General features: G+C 39.8%; 1 protein-coding gene across 1 annotated transcript in view; it reads right to left on the bottom strand.

Annotated features, from left to right (window-relative positions):
- Positions 1-27,007, bottom strand: part of SSBP4 (single stranded DNA binding protein 4) — a 598,177-nt gene that overhangs the window by 6,926 nt on the left and 564,244 nt on the right. The window contains exons 12-16 of the mRNA XM_053702958.1: positions 26,615-26,660; positions 26,487-26,522; positions 25,643-25,697; positions 16,567-16,637; positions 12,789-12,867 (exon numbers count right to left, since the gene is read on the bottom strand). Of these exons, the coding sequence (XP_053558933.1) occupies positions 12,789-12,867; positions 16,567-16,637; positions 25,643-25,697; positions 26,487-26,522; positions 26,615-26,660 (287 nt within the window). The remainder of the gene's footprint in view (positions 1-12,788; positions 12,868-16,566; positions 16,638-25,642; positions 25,698-26,486; positions 26,523-26,614; positions 26,661-27,007) is intronic.

Raw genomic sequence — 27,007 nt, 5'->3', positions numbered from 1 at the left:
GGCACTTTAATTAATCAAAATTTACATTTCATTCCTGTTGTGAAAAAATACTTACCTTTTAAACTTGACAGCAGCTGCATCGCTTCCTCCGCCCGTCGCAAAGCCTCTGCCTGGGTCTAAAATGAGGAATCCGGCTTCCTCCAATCACGGCGTTGAATCAGACACTGATTCCCCCTGGGGGAAGCCGTGATTGGAGGATGACCGATCCGTAATTTCGTAGGAAGAGGCTTGAGATGACCGGGGGAAGCTGGAGCGGCTGTCAAGATTAAAAAGTTAAGTATTTTCACAACACGAGTGAAATGTAAATTTTTATGAATTAAAGTGCCCCTGTTTTTAATCGGATTTTTAAAAACCGGGCACTTTATCATCAAAATTTACATTCACTTTGAAAGTATTTTTACCGATTATAATACAGTGGCATTAATATTAAAGGGACACTGAGCCCCAATTTTTTTTTTTTCGTGATTCAGATAGAGCATGCAATTTTAAGCAAATTTCTAATTTACTCCTATAATCAAATTTTCTTCATTCTCTTGGTATCTTTATTTGAAAAGCAAGAATGTAAGTTTAGATGCCGGCCAATTTTTTATGAAAAACCTGGGTTGTTCTTGCTGATTAGTGGATTAATTAAACCGACCAAGTGCTGTCCAGGCTGAACCAAAAAATAGATTAAATTCCTTATTTTTATATAAAGGTAGCAAGAGAACGAAGAAAAATTGATAATAGGAGTAAATTAGAAAGTTGCTTAAAATTGCATGCTCTATATCAGTGATTTTTAACCTTTTTTTTGCCGTGGCACACTTTTTTACATTAAAAAATCCTGTGGCACACCACCATCCCAAAATTTAAAAAAAAATCACACATTGTAGCCTAATACAGCATATATATATACACATACACACATACACACACATACTGTATGTATTGTGCTGTTATGCCATGCCTCCTACAAACTACCCCTGCACTGGGAGTAAAAAACAAGCAAAGTTTAAAAATATGTCACACTGTTGTCAGTCTGCCGTGGCACACCTGAGGATCTCTCACGGCACACTAGTGTGCCATGGCACACTGGTTGAAAAACACTGCTCTATATGAATCACAGAAGAAAAAATGAAATATCTGCTTTTTATAGGTGGGATCTGCAATTATTATTACAACCACAAGATGGCAGTGTTGTTTAGTAGATTTTGAATATTTGCAGTTACGTTATAGACAGCTCAAAACAAGGCTAGGTAAACCTTGCAAAAAATATTGATAATTATGAAGTCCCAGCTTAATGACAACCCTGTAGCTATCAGTAGCTGTTGGTCAGCCATCACACTAGAGCCACCCAAAAGCTGAGTGTCTCATGCCCTGCAACAGCTCTGAAGTAATAGCAACAGCATTAGTCTATATGGGAGCTGTTAGAACACAGTAACAGCATTACACTATGTGAGTAACAATAGGAAAGCTGCTACAATCTGCCTATTTTGTACAGCAGGTAGTACAACAAAGGTGCTGCAGGACAAGAGATCTGGCGTATTATGGCGGCCTAGCTGACAGAGATCTAACTGATGTGGGCTGCTCAGTCTTTAAATGCCTGGGTCTATTTCTGGCCCCAGTCCAGTCCTGCTATTATGCATAAACACCCACTGACTCATTCCTGAGAGCAACTCCTAAAAGCAGTTGAATAATTGCATTAAGTAGACAACATTCAGAGCATAGTATCACAAATAAATTATCCCATAAGTTGAAAGTAAATGCGTTCACTTGAGCGCTAACTAAATTAGTGTGCCTCAGGTATGCGCCAGCAAAGACCTTGCGTAAATAGTAAGAGTTTAAAAAAAAAAAAAAAAAAAAATGTGCACCAAACACAACATAAATATATTAAAATAAACTGTTATACTCATATATCTGATAAAAATTTGACATATTAAGGCCTATTTATGAAAGGCCTGTCGGACATGATCCGACATTGCGGATCATGTCCAACAGACCTTGTTGAATGCGGAGAGCAATAAGCTCTCCCCATTCAGCATTACACCCGCAGTTCTTGTGAACTGCTGGTGCAATGCCGCCCCCTGCAGATTCACGGCCAATCGGCCGCTAGCAGGGGGGTGTCAATCAACCCGATCGTATTCGATCTGGTTGACTTGCAGCGATGTCTGTCCGCCTCTTCAGAGCAGGCAGACAGGTTATGGAGCAGCAATCTTTAGACCACTGCTTCATAACTGGTGTTTCTGGCGAGCCTGAAGGCTCGCCAGAAACACGGAGCTTGATAGATATGCCCCATAAACATTAATACAAATGTTTTATAAGGATTCAATGGTATATGGCATATGGCTATGTATTTGACTGCTAAGGGCTATAATGGATATAATATGTGCCTAAATATGTGTGTGTATATGTATGTATATATATATATATATATATATATATATATATATATATATATATATATAAAATCCAATGTGGGAAAAAAGGCACTCACTGGTCTTGAATATATAAAACTTGACGTTTATTAACAAAAGTTAAAAGGCAAGTTTTATATACTCATTGGATTTTCTGTACTTTTGTAAAGAGCACCCTGGCATTTACCAGAGTTGTGGGGCTGTGCTTATCCTTTCTGGGACTATATATATATATACATACATATACATACACATATAAATACATATATACATAGATACAGTATATACATTTTGGAGCCCTTTCCACTAAAATGCCTTTAAACTACAAAAAGCATTTTAATTTTTTTTTTATATTTCATAATGTGTTGTATTTAATGTAAATATTTCATATTCCAATGTTGTTCACATACAGGAATGTATATAGAAATATATATATTTAAAAAAAAAACATTTTCTTCTATGTGAAGAACATTGGAATGTGAAATATGCATACGCGCTGTAGGTCTAACGTGGTGCCGGGTTTTTGTTTGCAAAACCTGACAGGAGTTCACTTATTCTTCATGTGGGCTAACCCAACATAAGTTATATTAAGGTGAGTTATGCATTAATTAAATATATAATATATACTAGGTTTTGTTCCCCACATCCCTGCATGAACCTTCTCTGGTAAATGTATCAAACTCTGACAAACTTTACAAAAAGTAAAAGTAGATCCCGGAGTCCCATCTCACCAGTCTGTTTAGTGGTAGCATAGATTTTACAGTGTGGTCTACTTGTACAAGGCATGTAGCTAAAGGGGCATACAATTAAAAACTGAAATGCACAAGAGAGCATTTTAATTCTGAATGAAAAAACTGCTTCAATTGCTTATACCACTGACAATGTTACTGTGCAAGAGCCCCTTACGCAACATCTACTAAATTAATTGTGCCTATTTAAAGAGACAGTCTACTTGAAAATGTTATTTTTTAAAACATTCCCCAGTTTTGCATAGCCAACACTGATATATTAATATACTTTTTACCTCTGTGATTACCTGTATGTAAGCCACTGTAGACTGCCCCTTATCTCAGTGCTTTTTAAAATCTTGCATTTTAGCTGGTTCTTGTATAACCATTATCATTCACAGGAGTGAGCACAATGTTATCTATAGGGTACACATGAATTAGCACTGTCTGGCTGTTGTGGAAAATTTAAAAAGCACTGAGATAAGAGGCAGCCTGTCGGGGTTTAGAAAAAAGTCTTAGAGGTTATAAAATATAATAATATAACAATGTTGCTTATGCAAAGCTGTGGAATGTGTAATAAAGGCAATATCTATCTTTTTAAACGTTAACAAATCAAATAGACAGTGCCTTTAAGATTAAATTCACTTGTGATATGTGTAAAATATAGAAGGACACAGGCACTCAATATGGTTTGGTTTTAAAAGGACAGTAAAACGTCTAAAAAAAAATCTATATTCCATATGAAAAAGCACTATTTAAAAATGGTGAAAATTCTGTGCATGAAAAAAAGAAAGTGCATGTTTGTATACAACCGGTCCTTAAAAACTACCTGCTCACTGGCTGGCAGGCAAAAAAGTACAGGAACATCAGTTTAAAACAAACAAAAATAAAAATAAATAAAATTCTCTCTTTTAGCTCTCACAATGAAAAAAAAATAGGCCTAGATTTAGAGTTGGGCGGTAGCCGTGAAAACCAGCGTTAGAGGCTCCTAACGCTGGTTTTTACCGCCCGCTGGTATTTGGAGTCAGTCAGGAAAGGGTCTAACGCTCACTTTCCAGCCGCGACTTTTCCATACCGCAGATCCCCCTACACCATTTGCGTATCCTGGCCTAGATTTAGAGTTGGGCGGTAGCCGTGAAAACCAGCGTTAGAGGCTCCTAACGCTGGTTTTTACCGCCCGCTGGTATTTGGAGTCAGTCAGGAAAGGGTCTAACGCTCACTTTCCAGCCGCGACTTTTCCATACCGCAGATCCTCCTACGCGATTTGCGTATCCTATGTTTTCAATGGGATCTTTCTAACGCCGGTATTTAGAGTCTTGGCTGAAGTGAGCGTTAGAAATCTAACGACAAAACTCCAGCCGCAGAAAAAACCCAGGAGTTAAGAGCTTTTTGGGCTAACGCCGGTTCATAAAGCTCTTAACTACTGTGCTCTAAAGTACACTAACACCCATAAACTACCTATGCACCCCTAAACCGAGGCCCCCCCACATCGCCGCCACTCGATTAAATTTTTTTAACCCCTAATCTGCCGACCGCCACCTACGTTATCCTTATGTACCCCTAATCTGCTGCCCCTAACACCGCCGACCCCTATATTATATTTATTAACCCCTAACCTGCCCCCCACAACGTCGCCGCCAGCTACCTACAATAATTAACCCCTAATCTGCCGACCGCACCTCACCGCTACTATAATAAATGTATTAACCTCTAAAGCTAAGTCTAACCCTAACACTAACACCCCCCTAAGTTAAATATAATTTAAATCTAACAAAATAAATTAACTATTATTAAATAAATTATTCCTATTTTAAACTAAATACTTACCTGTAAAATAAACCCTAATATAGCTACAATATAACGAATAATTATATTGTAGCTATTTTAGGATTTATATTTATTTTACAGGCAACTTTGTATTTATTTTAACCAGGTACAATAGCTATTAAATAGTTAATAACTATTTAATAGCTAAAATAGTTAAAATAATAACAAAATTACCTGTAAAATAAATCCTAACCTAAGTTACAATTAAACCTAACACTACACTATCAATAAATTAATTAAACTACCTACAATTATCTACAATTAAACCTAACACTACACTATCATTAAATAAATGAAATACAATACCTACAAATAAATACAATTAAATAAACTAACTAAAGTACAAAAAATAAAAAAGAACTAAGTTACAAAAAATAAAAAAATATTTACAAACATTAGAAAAATATTACAACAATTTTAAACTAATTACACCTACTCTAAGCCCCCTAATAAAATAACAAAGACCCCCAAAATAAAAGAAGAGGCTCCAAAGTCTTCATCCTATCCGGGAAGAAGAGGAGATCCGGACCGGCAACCATCTTGATCCAAGCGGCATCTTCTATCTTCATCCGATGACGAACGGCTCCATCTTGAAGACCTCCGACGCGGATCCATCCTCTTCTTCCGACGTCCAACTGAAGAATGAAGGTTCCTTTAAGGAACGTCATCCAAGATGGCGTCCCTCGAATTCCGATTGGCTGATAGGATTCTATCAGCCAATCGGAATTAAGGTAGGAAAATTCTGATTGGCTGATGGAATCAGCCAATCAGATTCAAGTTCAATCCGATTGGCTGATTGGATCAGCCAATCAGATTGAGCTCGCATTCTATTGGCTGTTCCGATAAGCCAATAGAATGCGAGCTCAATCTGATTGGCTGATTGGATCAGCCAATCGGATTGAACTTGAATCTGATTGGCTGATTCCATCAGCCAATCAGAATATTCCTACCTTAATTCCGATTGGCTGATAGAATCCTATCAGCCAATCGTAATTCGAGGGACGCCATCTTGGATGACGTCATTTAAAGGAACCGTCATTCGGCGAGTAGGCGTCGTTAGAAGAGGATGGATCCGCGTCGGCTGGGAAGAAGATAGCTCCGCTCCGCTCCGGAAGAAAGAAGATTGAAGATGCTGCTTGATAGAAGACTTCATCCCGATGATGGATTTCTTCAGCCGCCGCTTGGATCCAGACTTCAGCCCGAGGATGGACGTCACTCTTCAGCCCCCCGCTTGGGCTTGGATCAAGACATCGGAGGCTCTTCTGGACAGATCGGGACCCGGTGAGGTGAAGACAAGGTAGGGAGATCTTCAGGGGCTTAGTGTTAGGTTTATTTAAGGGGGGTTTGGGTTAGATTAGGGGTATGTGGGTGGTGGGTTGTAATGTTGGGGGGGGGTATTGTATGTTTTCTTTTTTACAGGCAAAAGAGCTGAATTCTTTGGGGCATGCCCCGCAAAGGGCCCTTTTCAGGGCTGGTAAGGTAAAAGAGATTTTCTATTTTAATTTTAGAATAGGGTAGGGCATTTTTTTATTTTGGGGGGCTTTGTTATTTTATTAGGGGGCTTAGAGTAGGTGTAATTAGTTTAAAATTGTTGTAATATTTTTCTAATGTTTGTAAATATTTTTTTATTTTTTGTAACTTAGTTCTTTTTTATTTTTTGTACTTTAGTTAGTTTATTTAATTGTATTTATTTGTAGATATTGTATTTAATTAATTTATTGATAGTGTAGTGTAAGTTTTAATTGTAGATAATTGTAGGTATTGTATTTAATTAATTTATTGATAGTGTAGTGTTAGGTTTAATTGTAACTTAGGTTAGGATTTATTTTACAGGTAATTTTGTAATTATTTTAACTATTTTAGCTATTAAATAGTTCTTAACTATTTAATAGCTATTGTACCTGGTTAATATAAATACAAAGTTGCCTGTAAAATAAATATAAATCATAAAATAGCTATAATAACAGAATTTATGTTTACCTGATAAATTACTTTCTCCAACGGTGTGTCCGGTCCACGGCGTCATCCTTACTTGTGGGATATTCTCTTCCCCAACAGGAAATGGCAAAGAGCCCAGCAAAGCTGGTCACATGATACCTCCTAGGCTCCGCCTACCCCAGTCATTCGACCGACGTTAAGGAGGAATATTTGCATAGGAGAAACCATATGATACCGTGGTGACTGTAGTTAAAGAAAATAAATTATCAGACCTGATTAAAAAACCAGGGCGGGCCGTGGACCGGACACACCGTTGGAGAAAGTAATTTATCAGGTAAACATAAATTCTGTTTTCTCCAACATAGGTGTGTCCGGTCCACGGCGTCATCCTTACTTGTGGGAACCAATACCAAAGCTTTAGGACACGGATGAAGGGAGGGAGCAAATCAGGTCACCTAAATGGAAGGCACCACGGCTTGCAAAACCTTTCTCCCAAAAACAGCCTCAGAAGAAGCAAAAGTATCAAACTTGTAAAATTTGGTAAAAGTGTGCAGTGAAGACCAAGTCGCTGCCCTACATATCTGATCAACAGAAGCCTCGTTCTTGAAGGCCCATGTGGAAGCCACAGCCCTAGTGGAATGAGCTGTGATTCTTTCAGGAGGCTGCCGTCCGGCAGTCTCGTAAGCCAATCTGATGATGCTTTTAATCCAAAAAGAGAGAGAGGTAGAAGTTGCTTTTTGACCTCTCCTTTTACCAGAATAAACAACAAACAAGGAAGATGTTTGTCTAAAATCCTTTGTAGCATCTAAATAGAATTTTAGAGCGCGAACAACATCCAAATTGTGCAACAAACGTTCCTTCTTCGAAACAGGTTTCGGACACAAAGAAGGTACGACTATCTCCTGGTTAATGTTTTTGTTAGAAACGACTTTTGGAAGAAAACCAGGTTTAGTACGTAAAACCACCTTATCTGCATGGAACACCAGATAAGGAGGAGAACACTGCAGAGCAGATAACTCTGAAACTCTTCTAGCAGAAGAAATTGCAACCAAAAACAAAACTTTCCAAGATAATAACTTAATATCAACGGAATGTAAGGGTTCAAACGGAACCCCCTGAAGAACTGAAAGAACTAAGTTGAGACTCCAAGGAGGAGTCAAAGGTTTGTAAACAGGCTTGATTCTAACCAGAGCCTGAACAAAGGCTTGAACATCTGGCACAGCTGCCAGCTTTTTGTGAAGTAACACAGACAAGGCAGAAATCTGTCCCTTCAAGGAACTTGCAGATAACCCTTTCTCCAATCCTTCTTGGAGAAAAGATAGAATCTTAGGAATCTGTACCTTGTCCCAGGGGAATCCTTTAGATTCACACCAACAGATATATTTTTTCCATATTTTGTGGTAAATTTTTCTAGTTACAGGCTTTCTGGCCTGAACAAGAGTATCAATAACAGAATCTGAGAACCCTCGTTTTGATAAAATCAAGCGTTCAATCTCCAAGCAGTCAGCTGGAGTGAGACCAGATTCGGATGTTCGAACGGACCTTGAACAAGAAGGTCTCGTCTCAAAGGTAGCTTCCATGGTGGAGCCGATGACATATTCACCAGATCTGCATACCAAGTCCTGCGTGGCCACGCAGGAGCTATCAAGATCACCGACGCCCTCTCCTGATGGATCCTGGCTACCAGCCTGGGGATGAGAGGAAACGGCGGGAATACATAAGCTAGTTTGAAGGTCCAAGGTGCTACTAGTGCATCTACTAGAGTCGCCTTGGGATCCCTGGATCTGGACCCGTAGCAAGGAACCTTGAAGTTCTGACGCAAGGCCATCAGATCCATGTCTGGAATGCCCCACAGTAGAGTGATTTGGGCAAAGATTTCCGGATGGAGTTCCCACTCCCCCGGATGCAATGTCTGACGACTCAGAAAATCCGCTTCCCAATTTTCCACTCCTGGGATGTGGATTGCAGACAGGTGGCAGGAGCGAGTCTCCGCCCATTGAATGATTTTGGTCACTTCTTCCATCGCCAGGGAACTCCTTGTTCCCCCCTGATGGTTGATGTACGCAACAGTCGTCATGTTGTCTGATTGAAACCGCATGAACTTGGCCTTCGCTAGCTGAGGCCAAGCCTTGAGAGCATTGAATATCGCTCTCAGTTCCAGAATATTTATCGGTAGAAGAGATTCTTCCCGAGACCAAAGACCCTGAGCTTTCAGGGATCCCCAGACCGCGCCCCAGCCCATCAGACTGGCGTCGGTCGTGACAATGACCCACTCTGGTCTGCGGAAGGTCATCCCTTGTGACAGGTTGTCCAGGGACAGCCACCAACGGAGTGAGTCTCTGGTCCTCTGATTTACTTGTATCTTCGGAGACAAGTCTGTATAGTCCCCATTCCACTGACTGAGCATGCACAGTTGTAATGGTCTTAGATGAATGCGCGCAAAAGGAACTATGTCCATTGCCGCTACCATCAAACCTATTACTTCCATGCACTGCGCTATGGAAGGAAGAGGAACGGAATGAAGTGTCCGACAAGAGTTTAGAAGTTTTGTTTTTCTGGCCTCTGTCAGAAAAATCCTCATTTCTAAGGAGTCTATAATTGTTCCCAAGAAGGGAACCCTTGTCGACGGAGATAGAGAACTCTTTTCCACGTTCACTTTCCATCCGTGAGATCTGAGAAAGGCCAGGACTATGTCCGTGTGAGCCTTTGCTTGAGGAAGGGACGACGCTTGAATCAGAATGTCGTCCAAGTAAGGTACTACTGCAATGCCCCTTGGTCTTAGCACCGCTAGAAGGGACCCTAGTACCTTTGTGAAAATCCTTGGAGCAGTGGCTAATCCGAAGGGAAGCGCCACAAACTGGTAATGCTTGTCCAGGAATGCGAACCTTAGGAACCGATGATGTTCCTTGTGGATAGGAATATGTAGATACGCATCCTTTAAATCCACCGTGGTCATGAATTGACCTTCCTGGATGGAAGGAAGAATTGTTCGAATGGTTTCCATCTTGAACGATGGAACCTTGAGAAACTTGTTTAAGATCTTGAGATCTAAGATTGGCCTGAACGTTCCCTCTTTTTTGGGAACTATGAACAGATTGGAGTAGAACCCCATCCCTTGTTCTCCTAATGGAACAGGATGAATCACTCCCATTTTTAGCAGGTCTTCTACACAATGTAAGAATGCCTGTCTTTTTATGTGGTCTGAAGACAATTGAGACCTGTGGAACCTCCCCCTTGGGGGAAGCCCCTTGAATTCCAGAAGATAACCTTGGGAGACTATTTCTAGTGCCCAAGGATCCAGAACATCTCTTGCCCAAGCCTGAGCGAAGAGAGAGAGTCTGCCCCCCACCAGATCCGGTCCCGGATCGGGGGCCAACATTTCATGCTGTCTTGGTAGCAGTGGCAGGTTTCTTGGCCTGCTTTCCCTTGTTCCAGCCTTGCATTGGTCTCCAGGCTGGCTTGGCTTGAGAAGTATTACCCTCTTGTTTAGAGGACGTAGCACGTGGGGCTGGTCCGTTTCTACGAAAGGGACGAAAATTAGGTTTATTTTTGGCCTTGAAAGACCTATCCTGAGGAAGGGCGTGGCCCTTACCCCCAGTGATATCAGAGATAATCTCTTTCAAGTCAGGGCCAAACAGCGTTTTCCCCTTGAAAGGAATGTTAAGTAGTTTGTTCTTGGAAGACGCATCCGCTGACCAAGATTTCAACCAAAGCGCTCTGCGCGCCACAATAGCAAACCCAGAATTTTTCGCCGCTAACCTAGCCAATTGCAAAGTGGCGTCTAGGGTGAAAGAATTAGCCAATTTGAGAGCACGGATTCTGTCCATAATCTCCTCATAAGGAGGAGAATCACTATCGATCCTGCCGATATTATTTTATCAAAATACCCAGATTAAATGATTCCTCAAGGCTAAATATGTGTAATATATGAATCGATTTAGCCCAGAAAAAGTCTACAGTCTTAATAAGCCCTTGTGAAGCCCTTATTTACTTGCTGAAAAAACATGGCTTACCGGATCCCATAGGGAAAATGACAGCTTCCAGCATTACATCGTCTTGTTAGAATGTGTCATACCTCAAGCAGCAAAAGACTGCTCACTGTTCCCCCAACTGAAGTTAATTCCTCTCAACAGTCCTGTGTGGAACAGCCATGGATTTTAGTAACGGTTGCTAAAATCATTTTCCTCTTACAAACAGAAATCTTCATCTCTTTTCTGTTTCAGAGTAAATAGTACATAGCAGCACTATTTTAAAATAACAAACTCTTGATTGAATAATAAAAACTACAGTTAAACACTAAAAAACTCTAAGCCATCTCCGTGGAGATGTTGCCTGTACAACGGCAAAGAGAATGACTGGGGTAGGCGGAGCCTAGGAGGGATCATGTGACCAGCTTTGCTGGGCTCTTTGCCATTTCCTGTTGGGGAAGAGAATATCCCACAAGTAAGGATGACGCCGTGGACCGGACACACCTATGTTGGAGAAATAATTATTATTTATATTGTAGCTATATTAGGGTTTATTTTACAGGTAAGTATTTAGCTTTAAATAGGAATAATTTATTTAATAAGAGTTAATTTATTTAGTTAGATTTAAATTATATTTAACTTAGGGGGGTGTTAGGGTTAGACTTTGCTTTAGGGGTTAATCCATTTATTACAGTAGCGGCGAGATTCGGTCGGCAGATTAGGGGTTAATAATTGAAGTTAGGTGTCGGCGATGTTAGGGAGGGCAGATTAGGGGTTAATACTATTTTTTATAGGGTTATTGAGGCGGGAGTGAGGCGGATTAGGGGTTAATAACTTTATTATAGTAGCGGTGAGATGCGGTCGGCAGATTAGGGGTTAATTATCGTAGGTAGCTGGCGGCGACGTTGTGGGGGGCAGATTAGGGGTTAATAAATATAATATAGGGGTCGGCGGTGTTAGGGGCAGCAGATTAGGGGTACATAGGGATAATGTAGGTTGCGGCGGTATACGGAGCGGCAGATTAGGGGTTAATAATAAAATGCAGGGGTCAGCTATAGCGGGGTTGGCAGATTAGAGATTAATAAGTGTAAGGTTAGGGGTGTATAGACTCGGGGTACATGTTAGGGTGTTAGGTGCAGACTTAGGAAGTGTTTCCGCATAGCAAACAATGGGGCTGCGTTAAGAGCTGAACGCTGCTTTTTTGCAGGTGTTAGGTTTTTTTCAGCTCAAACTGCCCCATTGTTTCCTATGGGGGAATCGTGCACGAGCACGTTTTTGAAGCTGGCAGTGTCCGTAAGCACCGCTGGTATCGAGAGTTGAAGTTGCGGTAAATATGCTCTACGCTCCTTTTTTGGAGCCTAACGCAGCCATTCTGTGAACTCTAAATACCAGCGGTATTTAAAAGGTGCGGCCAGAAAAAAGCATGCGTAGCTAACGCACCCCTTTGGCCGCAAAATTCTAAATCTAGGCGATAGACTTTTATTTGGCTTAAATGGACATAAAGGGCAAAAATGTCTCTGTTAGAGCATTTTAATATTGCTTCAAATATTTCTGAAGTTCTCATTTGATCTAAGAATAAATACCAGGATCATATCGGTGAATTTTCCGATATTTGATCCAATTTTTTTTCTAGTAAGAAAAATGTGTTATTGTTTGGACTGTGAAAGGACACCAAGCAAACAAGTTACATTTGACAACATAAGTGAATTTAAAAGTGTTTTAAAAATGAAAAAGTTCTCTTAAAAACAGCAATATGGTAATTGTTATATTGATGACATTTTTAAAGTTGTGGACTTCAGAAAGACAGAACAAGACTTTTTTCTTTCACTGCACTCATTGCTAGTTTAGTTTTAAATGCTGCAAAAAAGAATGATACAAACTGTAAAACACACGGTAAAGCTCAGTTATCCACACAAATGATCTCTTCCTGCACTTACCTAGTGATCCATTCATATGATGAGGTTCCATAGCGCCCATTCCACCCATAGGGCCATCAGGACCAGGACCCATTGGGAACTGTAAGAAAAGATTGGCCAGTTACAAAGCTGGGTCTCTATACTTAAAGGGATATGAAACCCTAACATTTTATTTTGTGATTCCGTCAGCGAACAACATTTTTTATTAGTTTATTCTTTGTTGAAGAGATACCTAGATAAGTGTTTGGAGCGCTACATTAAAGTAAATAGTGTGCCATCTAGTGCTATTGCAAATGCATTACATTCTTGCAAAACCGCTGCCTATAAAGTGCTTCAGACACGTGCAGCAGCCTCCCGAGCTTACATCCCTGATTTTCAACAAATTGGAAAGTTGTTTAAAATTGAATGCTCCATCTGAATCATGAAAAAAATAATTGGGTTTCATATCCCTTTAAACTAAAAAGTATCAAGCCTGTAGATTTAAAAGTCAACACCCTGATGACTACATATTTTGGCACATGGGTCATTTATAACAAATATTTTATGCTCCACTGGGAAATGTGCAGAATGCACCTGATCTACATAGCACATGACGTACAATATGTACATAAATTGTGTCATTTTTATAGGCAAAAGCAAAACTGGGTGGGTGGGGAAATAATGATAATAATAATTATTATTATTATATTTCCATGTAATACTAAATAAGCAGGCGTCTCTATACCAAATACCGACATCACAACTATACTAATTATTAAAGTGAATAGTGAATGAAATGTAACAATTTTCTTTCATGATTCAGCTAGAGTTTAACATTTAAAAGAAAAAAAACTGCAACTTATGTATATTATTTAATTTACTTTGTTCTGTTGGTATCCTTTGTTTAAAAAAAAAAGAAAAGAAAAAAAAGAAGCTTGCTAGGCTCAGGAGTGTGCACATGACTGGAGCACTATATATAGAGGCAGTTTTACAAGAATGCTTTTACAATGTTATACTTCTGGAAGAACACTAGATGGCGGCAGTGTTTTCCCATACTGCTGCCCTATAGTGCTCCCGAAACGAGCACGTTATTTACCTGCACCAATGAATACCGCAAGAACAAAGCAAATTTGATAACAGAAGTAAATAGGAAACTTAAAAAAAATGTCAGGTCTATCTGAATCTTAAAGGAAGAATTTTAGGTTTGATGTCCCTTTAAATTCCTAGTTAATACCATTTTCAAATAAAATATCTATATAAATAAACGCTAGATAAAATGATATATTCAAAGCAAAGATTAGCCTGAGAATAATATGCAGTTGCAGGCTTTTACATTACTAATTATGGGGCTGATCCTTTACAAGCTTAGCAAATTATTTATTTACAGATATTCAAATACACTTTAATGGTGAATTTTCTAAAGGATTCTGATTGCCCAGTATATTACTAGTTTAAATATCGCAAAACTAAGTATAACATTTAAGTGACCATAATGCAGTGGGTGCCACCTTGCTGAAGCCAATTAGGAATATGTATGTAAATGGGTCATCAGAGTGTGCAACCAATGACTAAGAGAACTATATTGGTGTGTTATGTCTGGAGTGTGCACATATTCTTCTAACAGGAATTGGAAAGCCCACAGTTATCCATTTACAAGAGCACTAGATTGCAGCACTATTTACTGCCATGTAGTGCTTGAGATGCCTACCTAGGTATCTCTTCAACACAGAATATCATGAGAACAAAGCAAATTTCATAATAGAATTAGAACCTTTTTTTTTTTTTTTAAATGGTGTGCTTGTTTGAATCACAAAATATTTATTTTCGGTTTCATATCCCTTTAAAGAAAAACAGGACAAAATAAACAATGATATTGCAACATTTATTTGCTACATAATTAGAAATGTTATATTGCAATCTTCATGTGTTTAACATTTCAACTGCCGAGCCATTTCCGACCCTGTGCTGAGCTGTTTTAGGTGATGCTCACATGTAAGTCCTACTGTAGTGAGAAACCCACACATATATTTTTTTTGGCATACCCAGCAGATTAAAGCTACATATTATATATTATTTTATGTATATGTCATGACTTGTCATACGCAAACTTTGTGAGCTAACAAATGCGGAATTAGGCAGCCGCAAGCCTATTTCAGCTCTTTTCGGAGCCATATTTAATCTTGTAGTACAACGAACTAAGATCTGGATTTGCACAGATCTCAGTGTGCTGCACTTTCACGAGAATAAAGCCGCCTCTGAAAAAAGCCGAACGCGGCTTGCGGCTGCCTTTTCCTCCATTTTTTACCTTTTTTTTTCTAAATTCTAAATATTGTTGTAAAAAGGAGTTATCCTCATATCAAAAGGCTCTTTTGGCGTATGTATATGTATATAACCTCAAATAAATGTACAAATCTTTACACCAGGGGGCCTATTTATCAAGTTCCGTATGGAGCTTGATGCCCCATGTTTCTGGTGAGCCTTCAGGCTCGCCAGAAACACAAGTTATGAAGCAACGGTCTAAAGACCGCTGCTACATAACCTGTCCGCCTGCTCTGAGGAGGTGGACAGACATCGCCGGAAATCAACCCGATCCAATACGATCGGGTTGATTGACACCCCTGCTAGCGGACGATTGGCCGCAAATCTGCAGGGGGCGACGTTGCACCAGCAGTTCACAAGAACTGCTGGTGCAATGATAAATGTCGACAGCATATGCTGTCGGCATTTATCGATGTGCAGCGGATATGATCCGCAATATCGGATCATGTCCGCTCGCACCTTCTTAAATAGGCTCCCAGGTGATCACCTGGCTATTAAAAGCTGTATAGGGGAATGGTCAAATGGGGAATGGTCAAAATTAAACTTTCATTATTCAGATAGAGCAGCAATTTTAAACAACGTTCCAATTTACTTTCATTAACACAATGTGCACAGTTTTTTTATATTTACACTTTTTGAGTCACCAGCTCCTACTGAGCATGTGCAAGAATTCACAAAATATCTGTATATGCATTTGTGATTGGCTGATGGCTGTCACATGATGCAGTGGGAGTGGAAATAGACATAACTTTGAAATTTGTCAGAAAAAAAAATCTACTTTAGGAAAATACTGATAGGTAATGCGCTAGGCTGTGAAAATATCAAACACCTCTATATAGATACAACACCTTCCCTTGCTGTATCAAAGTATAACCAAATATAGCAAGAAAAAAAGAGGGCGCTAAAACAGCTTAAGATATCCAAAATAAAAATTATGACAATTTATTCCTATATACCACTCAATATAAAACTTAAGGGACGTCTCCCTATATGTTACACATATACAATTAATATAAAATGTTAATACATGAAAACATATGCAAGGTTAAAGTGAATGTCAACTTTCACAAATGAAAGCCCTGTTTTTAAAAATACTATTAAAACAGGGGCACTTTCATTAATGAAAGTTTACATTGAAGCCGTTTTTTAAAATACTTACCTTTTATTCCTAGCAAGCGTGGTACACCGAAGCAGCGATTCCCCCGCATCTAGGTCGTCTCTTCTTATGTCAGAAATAAGGCATCCGGCTTCCTCCAATAACGGCTTCCCACCAGAGCAAACATTGCCTGAGGCCATGCCGTGATTGGAGGAAGCCGGATTCGTCATTTCTGAAGTAAGAAGAGACGTCCGAGGGCAGAGGAATTGCTGCTCCTAATGTTAACCTTACTTTAATTAATTAATAAACCCTCAATAATGTGCAATGGGAACCGTTAACCAAATTGGAAGCAGCGGTGCTCACATTCCTAACAATACATTAGTTACTCATGCATATATCACTTACGTTAGGCCTGCTCCCGCCGGGCCCTATTGGATTCATCATTGTGTACATGTTTTCACTGGAATTTGTAGAGTCTGCAACAGAAAATAGATTTCCTAGAATTAATACGTTTGTAGAAACCAAGACTATATATTGCAAAGATTTTGTAATACGCAGAGCATGACATTTAATTCTTTGTTTTTGAACGATTTAGCAAATATCTATAGTTCTAACATGTACGGCCAGATCACGAATGGAGCGCAAATTTTTGTTCCCGAGGAATGGGTTTATCGTGTGTGTGTTAGCGTTCGTCGGGCTTACTATTTGAGCGCAATTGCGATTTACGCTAGAATGATTACCACAACCTCAGAGCTCTTGTTAACTGTTTTGCGAAACATAAAAGTTGCACAAAATACACCAAAAATACATTACAGTACAGTTACACTCATAATAACACCAGCTTATAAAAATTACTAAAAAATATTGCACAAAACAGTTATAAGGGCTCAAATATGAGATCTCAAGTGTTAGAAAAAAAAGGGCAATCAAAGGGCTTTAACATGATACATACATATACATGTCTAAATATATATATGTTTGTATATGTGTATATATGTGTATTTACAGGCATATATACACAGAAATATATATGTATACATATCTAGACATATATAGAAGTGCATTGGAGCCCTTTGCAGTTAAGTAAATGAAAACATGTAAAAACATATTTATGCATTATTCATGTTTAATTGAGTGTTATACTGTGTTTTTACTGTAAATATTTCACATTCCAATGTTCTGAAGATAGCAGAATATATTCTAAGTATTTATATATATATATATATATATATATATATATATATACACATACACCTATGTATAATCATCTATATACATAGGTATAGATAAATATTGTACCAAAATACCATCAGATATATGTAGAAAAATTTATTTATGAATAAATAGAACATATGCTTGTATGGGAAGAACATTGGAATGTTAGTGCACGAGAATATGCGATCAGGTTTGGGCAAGAATAGGATGTTAGTTTTCACCCACTTTTTTTCCTCCATGGACACCTATGGGGGAGTACGTGAACGTGCACGCGATATCCTAACTTCAGCTAGCACGAGAGTGAAAACAGTTTACTTTCAACTCGTAATATGAGCGCAACCCGACAAGCGCAAAAAGCTTACTTCTAGCGCAATTATCGCTCGAGCTGAGCGTTAATTTGCGATTCACTCATAATCTGGCCCGTAATGAATAAACCTTGCAGCTGGGCCCTCCTACTTGTGTATTAGTTGGTTTTGTTTAGTCTGTATTATGTATCTGTATTTTTATTTACCTTGAGTCATCAAGTACCCTTACTCATGTAGCCAGCTCTACACAATTGGGTATGATTATAATCATAATAATATTAATAATAGAAAATAATATACATGACAGTCATGTGCAAAACATAAATTATGCTTACCTGATAATTTAATTTCCTTCTGTATGGGAAGAGTCCACAGCTGCATTCTTTACTTGTGGGAAATACTGAATCTGGCCACCAGGAGGAGGCAAAGACACCCCAGCCAAAGGCTTAAATATTTCCCCCACTTCCTCATAACCCCAATCATTCTGCCGAGGGAACAAGGAACAGTAGGAGAAATAGCAGAGTGAAAAAGGTGCTAGAAGAAAAAATGTCAAATTTAGGGCCACCCATTGGAGAACACGGGCAGGAGCTGTGGACTCTTCCCATACAGATGGACATGAAATTATCAGTTAAGCATAATTTATGTTTTCCATCTTAATATGGGAAGAGTCCACAGCTGCATTCCTTACTTGTGGGAAACATACTCCCAAGCTCTAAAGTACACGAAATGCTAACGGGAGGGAAAAAAGAGAGGCGGACCCAATCTGAGGGCACAATAGCCTGCAAAACCTTTCTCCCGAAGGTTGCTTCAGCAGAAGCAAAAACATCAAACTTGTAAAAATTTTTAAAAGGTATGTAAGGAGAACCAGATAGCCGCCTTACAAATCTGATCCATAGAGGCCTCATTTTTGAAGGCCCAAGAGGAAACCACTGCTCTTGTAGAATGAGCCGTAATCCTCAGAGGATCCTTAAGACACTTAACACTCCTCAGACAAAAAGATAAGGAAGTCGAAGAGGCCCTCTGACCCCTACACTTCCCGCAAAAGAGAACAAACAGAGAAAGCGGTTTGTCGAAATTCCTTGAAGATAGACCTTCAAGGCACAAACCACAACCAGAAATACGTTGTAAACGTTCCTTCGACGAAGAAGGATTAGGATATAAAAAAGGAACCACAATCTCTTGATTGATGTTGCGAATTGACACGACCTTAGGAAGAAACCTAACTTGGTTCGTAGAACAGCCTTATCGGCATAAAAACGAGATAAGGAGGGACGCATTGCAAGGCAGCAATCACAGATACTCTGTGTGCAGAAGCAATAGCCAGTAGAAAAGGAACCTTCCAAGACAACAATTTAATGTCTACTTCATGCATGGGCTCCAATGGAGCAAGTTGCAAAACCTTAAGGACAAGATTTAAACTCCAAGGAGGAGCCTTAGATCTAAACATAGGTCTGATCCCAGCAGAGCCTTAACAAATGGCTGTACATCTGGAAGCTCTGCAAACCTCTTGTGCAATAACACAGACAGGGCCAAAAACTGTCCCTTCTTCAGTTCATCCTGGAGAAAAGAATAAGTAGGTCCTCCACATATGATAGATGCGACGAGCAACCAGTTTATGAGCTTGAATGAGAAACAAATAACTCTCTCAGAAAAGAAACCCTCTCTTGGCTCGGACTAAGCGTTCAATCTCCATGCATTCAGCCTCAGAGAATCTAGACATTGATGAACAAAGAGACCTTGGTCAGCAGATCCCTGCGACAAGGTAACTTCCACGGAGCAGATGATGACATCCCTACTAGATCCGCGAACCACATCCTTCGCGGCCAAGGCGGAGCAGTCAGTATCACTGATGCCTTCTTGACTCGAGCCACTACACTAGGAAGTAGTGGTAATGGTCGGAAAGGATAAATTGGATTGAACCTCCAAGGCATCGCTAATGCATCTGTTAGCTCCACCTGAGGATCCCTGTACTTCGACACCTATCTGGGTAGCTTGGAACTGAGACGTTATAAGATCTTCCTCTTACAAATCTCTGCAAACACTAGGGATGGAGAGACCATTCTTCTCCAGATGAAAGGATTGTCTGTTGAGGAATCCGCTTCCCAGTTGTCCACAGATGGAATGTGGATCGCTGACAGCGAACAAATGTGGGTCTCCCCCACACCAGAATCCAAGATACTTCCCTCAAAACTAGGGAGCTTCTTGTTCCCCCCTGATGGTTGATGTAAGCCACCAAGGATATATTGTTTGATTGGAATCTGATTAACTGGGACAAACCCAGCAGAGGCCAAGCCTTCAGAGCATTATATTTTGGCCAAAGATCCAAAATGAGATCAGGAGGGAGTTTTACCTCCTGAGACCAGATGCCATGTGCCTTCCTGGCACCCCAAACAGCTCCCCATCCTGACAGACTTGCAACCGTAGTCCAAATCACCCAGGATGGTTTGAGACGGACACCCCTCAGGACAAGTGATCCAGACAAAACCACCAAGAGAGCGATTCTCCCGATTGGTTGTCTGGAGAAATCTGTTGAGACAGATCAGAATGATCGCCGTTCCACTAGTTCATTATCCGCAGTTGCAACAGTCTGAGGTGAAACCTGGAAAAGGAAATAATGTCCAAGCTGGACACCATGAGACCAATCACCTCCATACACCGAGCCACAAGACATTCTTCAGCTATACCAAACGGAGGGGCAATAAACTGTAAGTGCTGGTCCAGGAATGCAAACCTTAGGAACTGGAAGTGGTCCTTGAGGATTGGTATGAGAAGGGAGCATCCTTCAGATCTATCATGGTCATGAACTACCCCTCTCAAACGAGGGGAAGAATGGACATTATTGTCTCCATCTTAAATGAGGGGACATTTAAAAACCTGCTTAAGCACTTTAGGTCCAGAATCGGACGGAATGTTCCCTCCTTCTTAGGGACCACGAAAAGGTTTGAATAGTATCCTAAACCTCTCACTGCGATAGGCACCGGGACAATAACTCCTAGAGGACATATCCCGTACACACCCCAGAAAGGCTTCCCTCCTTTCTGGTCAGAAAGACAGGAGGAATCTGCCCTTGGGTGGCTGAGACCTTTAAACCTATCTTGTAACCCTGAGCTATGACCTCCAGGACCCATGGATCCTGAACGTCCCTAAACCAAGCAACTGAAAAGAGCAACATACTGCCCCCTACATGATCCAGAAGAGGACCGGGGACCGCCCATTGATGCCGACGTAGAATCGGCGGGCTTCTTGCTCTGCTTGGATTTATTCCAGGACTGAGCCGGCTTCCAAGAGCTCTTGGTTTGCTCTGGCTTAGCAGAGGACTGCTGACATGGGCTTTATCAAAACGAAAAGAATGAAAATCGTCCCTTAGATTAGTTCATATACTCTTGCGGTAAGAGGGCACCCTTGCCCCCTGTGACCGTGAAGATAATTGAGTCCAGGCCTGGACCAGACAAATCATTCCCTTAAAGGGAGGTAAGAAATCTAGACTTAGAAGTTATATACGTAGACCATGACATCAGCCAGAGCCTGATGGGCCTGAACAGAAAAAGCTGAAGTCATAGCATTCAAGCGAATAAACTGCCTAATAGCAGCACAGATAAAAGAATTAACAACCCTCAAGGCCGTAAATCATTTCTGAGTAACGTCAAGGGGATCCTCCGCCCCGATCAAATCCTATAAGTCACACCAGAAGGTAGTTTCTCCAGTAACCGCGGCAACAGTCGCCACCGGTTGAAACAAATATCCTGTATGTTGAAACATCTTTCTTAACAGAGTTTCCATCTTTTATCCATGGGATCTTCAAACAAAGAACTATCCTCAAGCGGGATAGTAGTACGTTTAGCAAGGGTGAAGATAACACCATCCCATTTAGGGACGGAACCTCACAACTCCATTGAGAGTCCAGGACCGGGGACAATTTGTTAAAGGGAGAAGAGGGGGAAAAGGAATCCAATCCTGTCCCATTCATTCTTAATAATGTTCACCATCTAACCGGAGCAGGGAAGGTTTACAGGCAGCAGACTCCAACCCAAAATGTTCATACTCTGAAGTTTCAGAAAGAACTTCATCCTCGGATAACTCTCAGTTAAATCCAATAAATTATCTGATGTACTCTGGGAAGGAGTATAATATGTAACCTTTCGCTTGCGCTTAGCAGGGTGAGGTAAGCATTAAAGGCCGCAGACACCACCGTCTGAACTGCACAGTAACGTCTGGTGAAAAAAGCCCCCCTCCAGATGAATGGATCAGCAATGCTACGGGAAAACTACATGTGCAGAGAGATAAGCATGTAGGGTACGCACCTCACTGGACGACAACTCCTCAGTGGTGGACGGCTCTGTGGTATCAAACATGTTTGATATTACCAAATTATCAAGGCCTATGGAACCTAATTGAGAGGGCGGAACTAAGGCCTCCTCACCATATAAACAGGGATTACTCATTAGGAATAGAGGGAGTGCCCTCTTAAGTAACAGAATATAACCGGAGAACTAGAGAAATAAAACATCTTATTTTATTAAAAAAAAACAGTACCCTTATACCCCAATAGCTGGGGCACTCACCACTTCCTATGACCCAGACAGTACAGAGATTTATGGAATGAATCACATGGTCCACAATGCAGGACCGTCCCTGCTATGAGAAAGCGCGCCAAGCTTGTAAGCTGCATGTCTCTCAAAGTGAAACCTGTATATTCCATAACAGCCTATGAGCCCATAACATCTCACACATAACAGCAGCATAAAATCAAATAAACATATAAGAGTATTCCTTTCTGTTCAATAATCCCCTTAAGGAGATATTAACCCTTGATTCTATACAGATAAAAAAAAGTCACACTGTGACCCTCTCTTCTTGCGTAATCATACATGTATAAAATATGAAATGATCTTACCAGAATCTACGCCGTGGAACAGGAACAAAGTCCTCCAAGTGTGACAGATAGTAGCATCGCTTCTGACATGGACTTGAGTGAAGAAAGCAGGCAGCGAAACTCGTCAACGCTGATTGCCTATGGAGCTGTTAATATGAGTCGGGATGGTTTCACAGAAACCATCTCCGGACTCTAACTTTCATCCATGATATCATTGAGAGGCTGACAGGACTACTTAAAACTCCAGTCCCATCTCGAAGAGTACTACCCTCCATAAGAGACTACTTCCGACACTTCTCTGCCAACCTCCTGTGACGAAAGACAAAAAATGACTGGGGTTATGAGGAAGTGGGGGAGGTATTTAAGCCTTTGGCTGGGGTGTCTTTGCCTCCTCCTGGTGGCCAGGTTCAGTATTTCCCACAAGTAAGGAATGCAGCTGTGGACTCTTCCCATATTAAGATGGAAATACATTATTTTCATATTTATTAAGCAATTTATTAAAAATGTATGCACCTGCATAAAACTCACTGAAACATTTACATATGGTGCTCTAAAAATAAATGATAAAAAACTAAATAAACACAACATGAAATAGAGACACAGCAGTGTTGTCACACATATTTGTATTAGCAATTTGGATCACAGACCCAGATTACTTGTGGAAAGCAATTATTATGTTTTGCACAACCTCCTGCAATCAATAAATCTCTGTTGAGAGATAAATATTAACCATCCACTTGTAATAGGAGCAAAAAGATGCAAAAGATACTAAAGGCTAATATATTGTGAGCCAGAGTTGTTAGGGGGACATTGTACTTTACATTTCCTCCATTTTAATGTTTTTTCAATGAACTATTTTACATGTTAGAGTGAATTGAATTGTTTGCAAACAGCTCTTTTATCTGAATTTTGTTGTTTGAAATAGCTTATTTTCTACACCCATATGAGTAACAAATGTTTTTTTCTGTAGAAAGCTATGTAAACAGGATACAATAGCACTAATTATTCTCCCAGTTGGGGTAGGAGGGAAAGATATATTTTGAATCTGAAATAGCTGGTTGTGCTCTTTCTACCCCCAGCCATAATTGGAATTTCAATAACATAGATGAGATTAGCAAGTATGCTCTACTTGCAAGCTCATCCCATTGTTATGGGCATGTCCTGGAGAACAACAGGTGATGGGTTTATTGAGCAAAACCAACTATTTAAAATACAAAAATAAGCATGAAGGAACAATCAGCCATACATTGAATACGCTGCAGTAGATACAACAAGTAATTTGGAACACATTAACGGGAAACACATTTTACAGTAGAGTCCCTTTTACACTCCATACTGCTTGCCTTTCCTAAGCTTACATCCCTGCTTTTAAACAAAAGATACCAAGAGAATTAAGAAAATGTGATAATAGAAGTAAATTAGAAAAAGAAAACATTGGGGTTTTATGTCATTTTAAGCTTCTACCTTTACAATTCAATGTATTTTTTCCCTTGGCAAGGTAAGCACAGTGATTTGTCCTACCCTGTGCTCTATACAGAGGCTAAGAAAGAAAATGTGAAAAGCAACTATTCACACAGAAATATGTACTCAGTCCCCCTTGTGTATATACACATATGGCTATAAGTATTTCATTTGCAACTCCCTCTTCTTTGACTAGATAATTTGTGTATTTGGTCCCTTCTTGTTCCTTTTCTCTCTATCTTTATTGACCTAGATATTCAGACACATCCCAAAAACAGATGGAAGAGTCTCCACAACTAAAACACGCAGAGGACCAGGCAGACAAGCCCTATTGTTGTCTAAGCTATTACTGAGCTGTGAAGCGAGCAGGGGGGGGGGGGGGGATTGCAACACGTCTGGCAAGAAGCTCTAGCTTTTGTGCACCTGAGAAGCAGATTCCTTACAGCCCTAAGAATCTTTTCTCCTCAGCTTTCTTTGTGATCTTACAATACTGTTTGTATCAGGCCACAGAGAAATTATGGATAAAAAATACTTAGCATACACAAAAATAAGGGGCCCTGGTAAACACATTTACATTTATAGCTGAAAAAGATCCTATGTTGTACAGTTATTTCACTGCAGCAAGGAGTTCTGGGAAATATCCTTATAGTAAACTGGATTTTCCTTCTGTTTAATACAGCCTATATCCACCTGCTGAATAATTTGTTGCATATTTGGTATGTTCGAAATTGAATAGCAACACCAGAAAACCTAATCACAGACTACAACTTAAACTGACATTAAATATATATATATATTATACAACCAACTTTCTAATTTACTCCAATTATCATTTTTTTTCGTTCTCTTGTTATCTTTAGATTGTAAGTTCCCACGGGAATAGGGCCCTAAATTCCCCCTGTATTTGTCCGTTAAATTTTGTCTTTTATCGTATTGTTTCTCCATTGTACTGTTATCCTTGTACCCATGGGCAGTGCCGCAGAATCTGTTGGCGCTTTATAAAGAATAATAATAATAATCTTTGTTTGAAAAAGAAAGAATGTAAGCTTAGGAGCCGGCCCATTTTTGGTTCATCACATGGGTAGCGCTTGTTGATTGGTGCCTAAATGTAGCCACCAATCAGCAAGCTCTGCCTAGGGTGCTAAACCAAAAATGGGCCAGCTTCTCAACTTACATTCAAATAAAGATACCAAGAGAATGAAGAAAAAATGATAATAGGCGTTAATTAGAAAGTTGCTTAAAATTGCATGCTCTATATGAATCATGAAAGTTTAATTTTGACTAGACTATCTCTTTAAATATTTAGTAATGTTTTTTCCTCTGAAAAACAGTAGCCTGTACTGAATAATAAACACACACTTGTGGGTCAAATTGCTATAAACCAATAGAACTGTGAGAACTATTTTCCTAAAGATGCACAGACAGACCATACATGCAGTTCCTGACAGTGATAAAAACCCTCCCCCATCTGGCAAACCATGTAATTATGCAATAAGATTAAAGACAGAAGTGGTGTGGTAAATACTCCAAATAAAATAGCATAACATTCATTCTCAGCTGTCCCATTAGTCCGCTCTCTGCAACATACTCTATGATAAAGAACTACAGATGAGACATCTTTACATACCTCCTGGGCTGGGCATGATAGGTGTTCCTGGAGGACCCCCACCTCCTGGTGGACCCTAACAAATGAGAAACAATATGAAACTGAGAGCAAGAATGCTAGATTCAGGTGTTAAGCAGGTACAGTGGTATAAAGGATTGCTTTTTAATATCTGTTGATTAGTAAAAGCCAATTAAATGTATTTCCAGCCAAATTGGCTTTGCTCCTACAATATTGTCATGGAAGGGTCATGAAACTGTAGCAGCATCTGAGTAGCAGTAATCATATGGACGCTTTTTTCCGATTGCCAACATTTAAAGGCTGTTGGGTAGAAGTGTCAGAGCTCCTGGGATACATTCCAACGCAGTAGCCGCCACAATGTGACTAAAGCTGGGGGCGTCTGATTGCATAGAGGCACAGTGAGAAAGGGGACAGCAAAGGCAGAGAGGAACTTAAGCACTGGAATTCACTGGAGGAGATATACAACCTCTGAGGAGCCACTCACACTGTATCTACATCCCCAGTGCTGCAACAGGATCAGGTTCCTCGTCTGCTGTAGCACACACAGCAGGACATCTCTACCCACACAGTAAGTAAATGTAGACATATAAGGCATATAAAAATTAAAATATATCTCTCTATCTATCTGTCTGTCTGTACATACGAAACTATGAGCCACTGCTACTTTTTTACAGTTTTATTTTCAAGATAAGACTGTAATAGGACTATAGCAAACTGTATTTATATTTTAACACTTACACACCTACATACATATAGCTTGAAAGAGCAACAACTGCGTAGGTTTGATAAAAAAAAAATTGAAAGTACATATATTTATTATGTATAAAACAAATAAGAAATCACTTACCACATAATTTCCTGGTGATGATGACGAGTACGCTATCTGCATATGGGAACAAAGAAATAATAATCCTCAGTACACTAACTCTCGTAGTCAATATGAATTTTGGCTCTTGCTAAACTTTAATTACTTACAGAGTTAGCATTAGGGTTCGGCCAAGGACCCCTTCCTCCTGGTCCCCTGAAGGATATAAAGAGACATTCATATGCTATTTTAATAATTATTATCTTTGCATTTGTAACAATTTTACACAACTTACCAATTTACTTCTATTATTTAATTTTTCCTTCTCTTGTTATCTTTTGCTGAAAGGTTTATCTAGGTAAGCTCAGGAGCAGCAAAGAACCTAGGGTCTAGCTGCTGATTGGTGGCTGCATATATATACTGATTGTCATTGGCTCACCCATAGAAACCAGTAGTGCATTGCTGCTCCTTCAACAAATGATATCAAGAGAATGAAGCAAATTTGATAATAAAGGTAAACTGGAAAGTTGTTTACTAGCACGAGGGAGTCCGTGTTTTAAACA

The sequence above is a fragment of the Bombina bombina genome, chromosome 2 (assembly GCF_027579735.1).
Source record: "Bombina bombina isolate aBomBom1 chromosome 2, aBomBom1.pri, whole genome shotgun sequence".
Lineage (NCBI taxonomy): Eukaryota > Metazoa > Chordata > Amphibia > Anura > Bombinatoridae > Bombina > Bombina bombina.
This window is presented reverse-complemented; position numbering and strand designations above follow the sequence as displayed.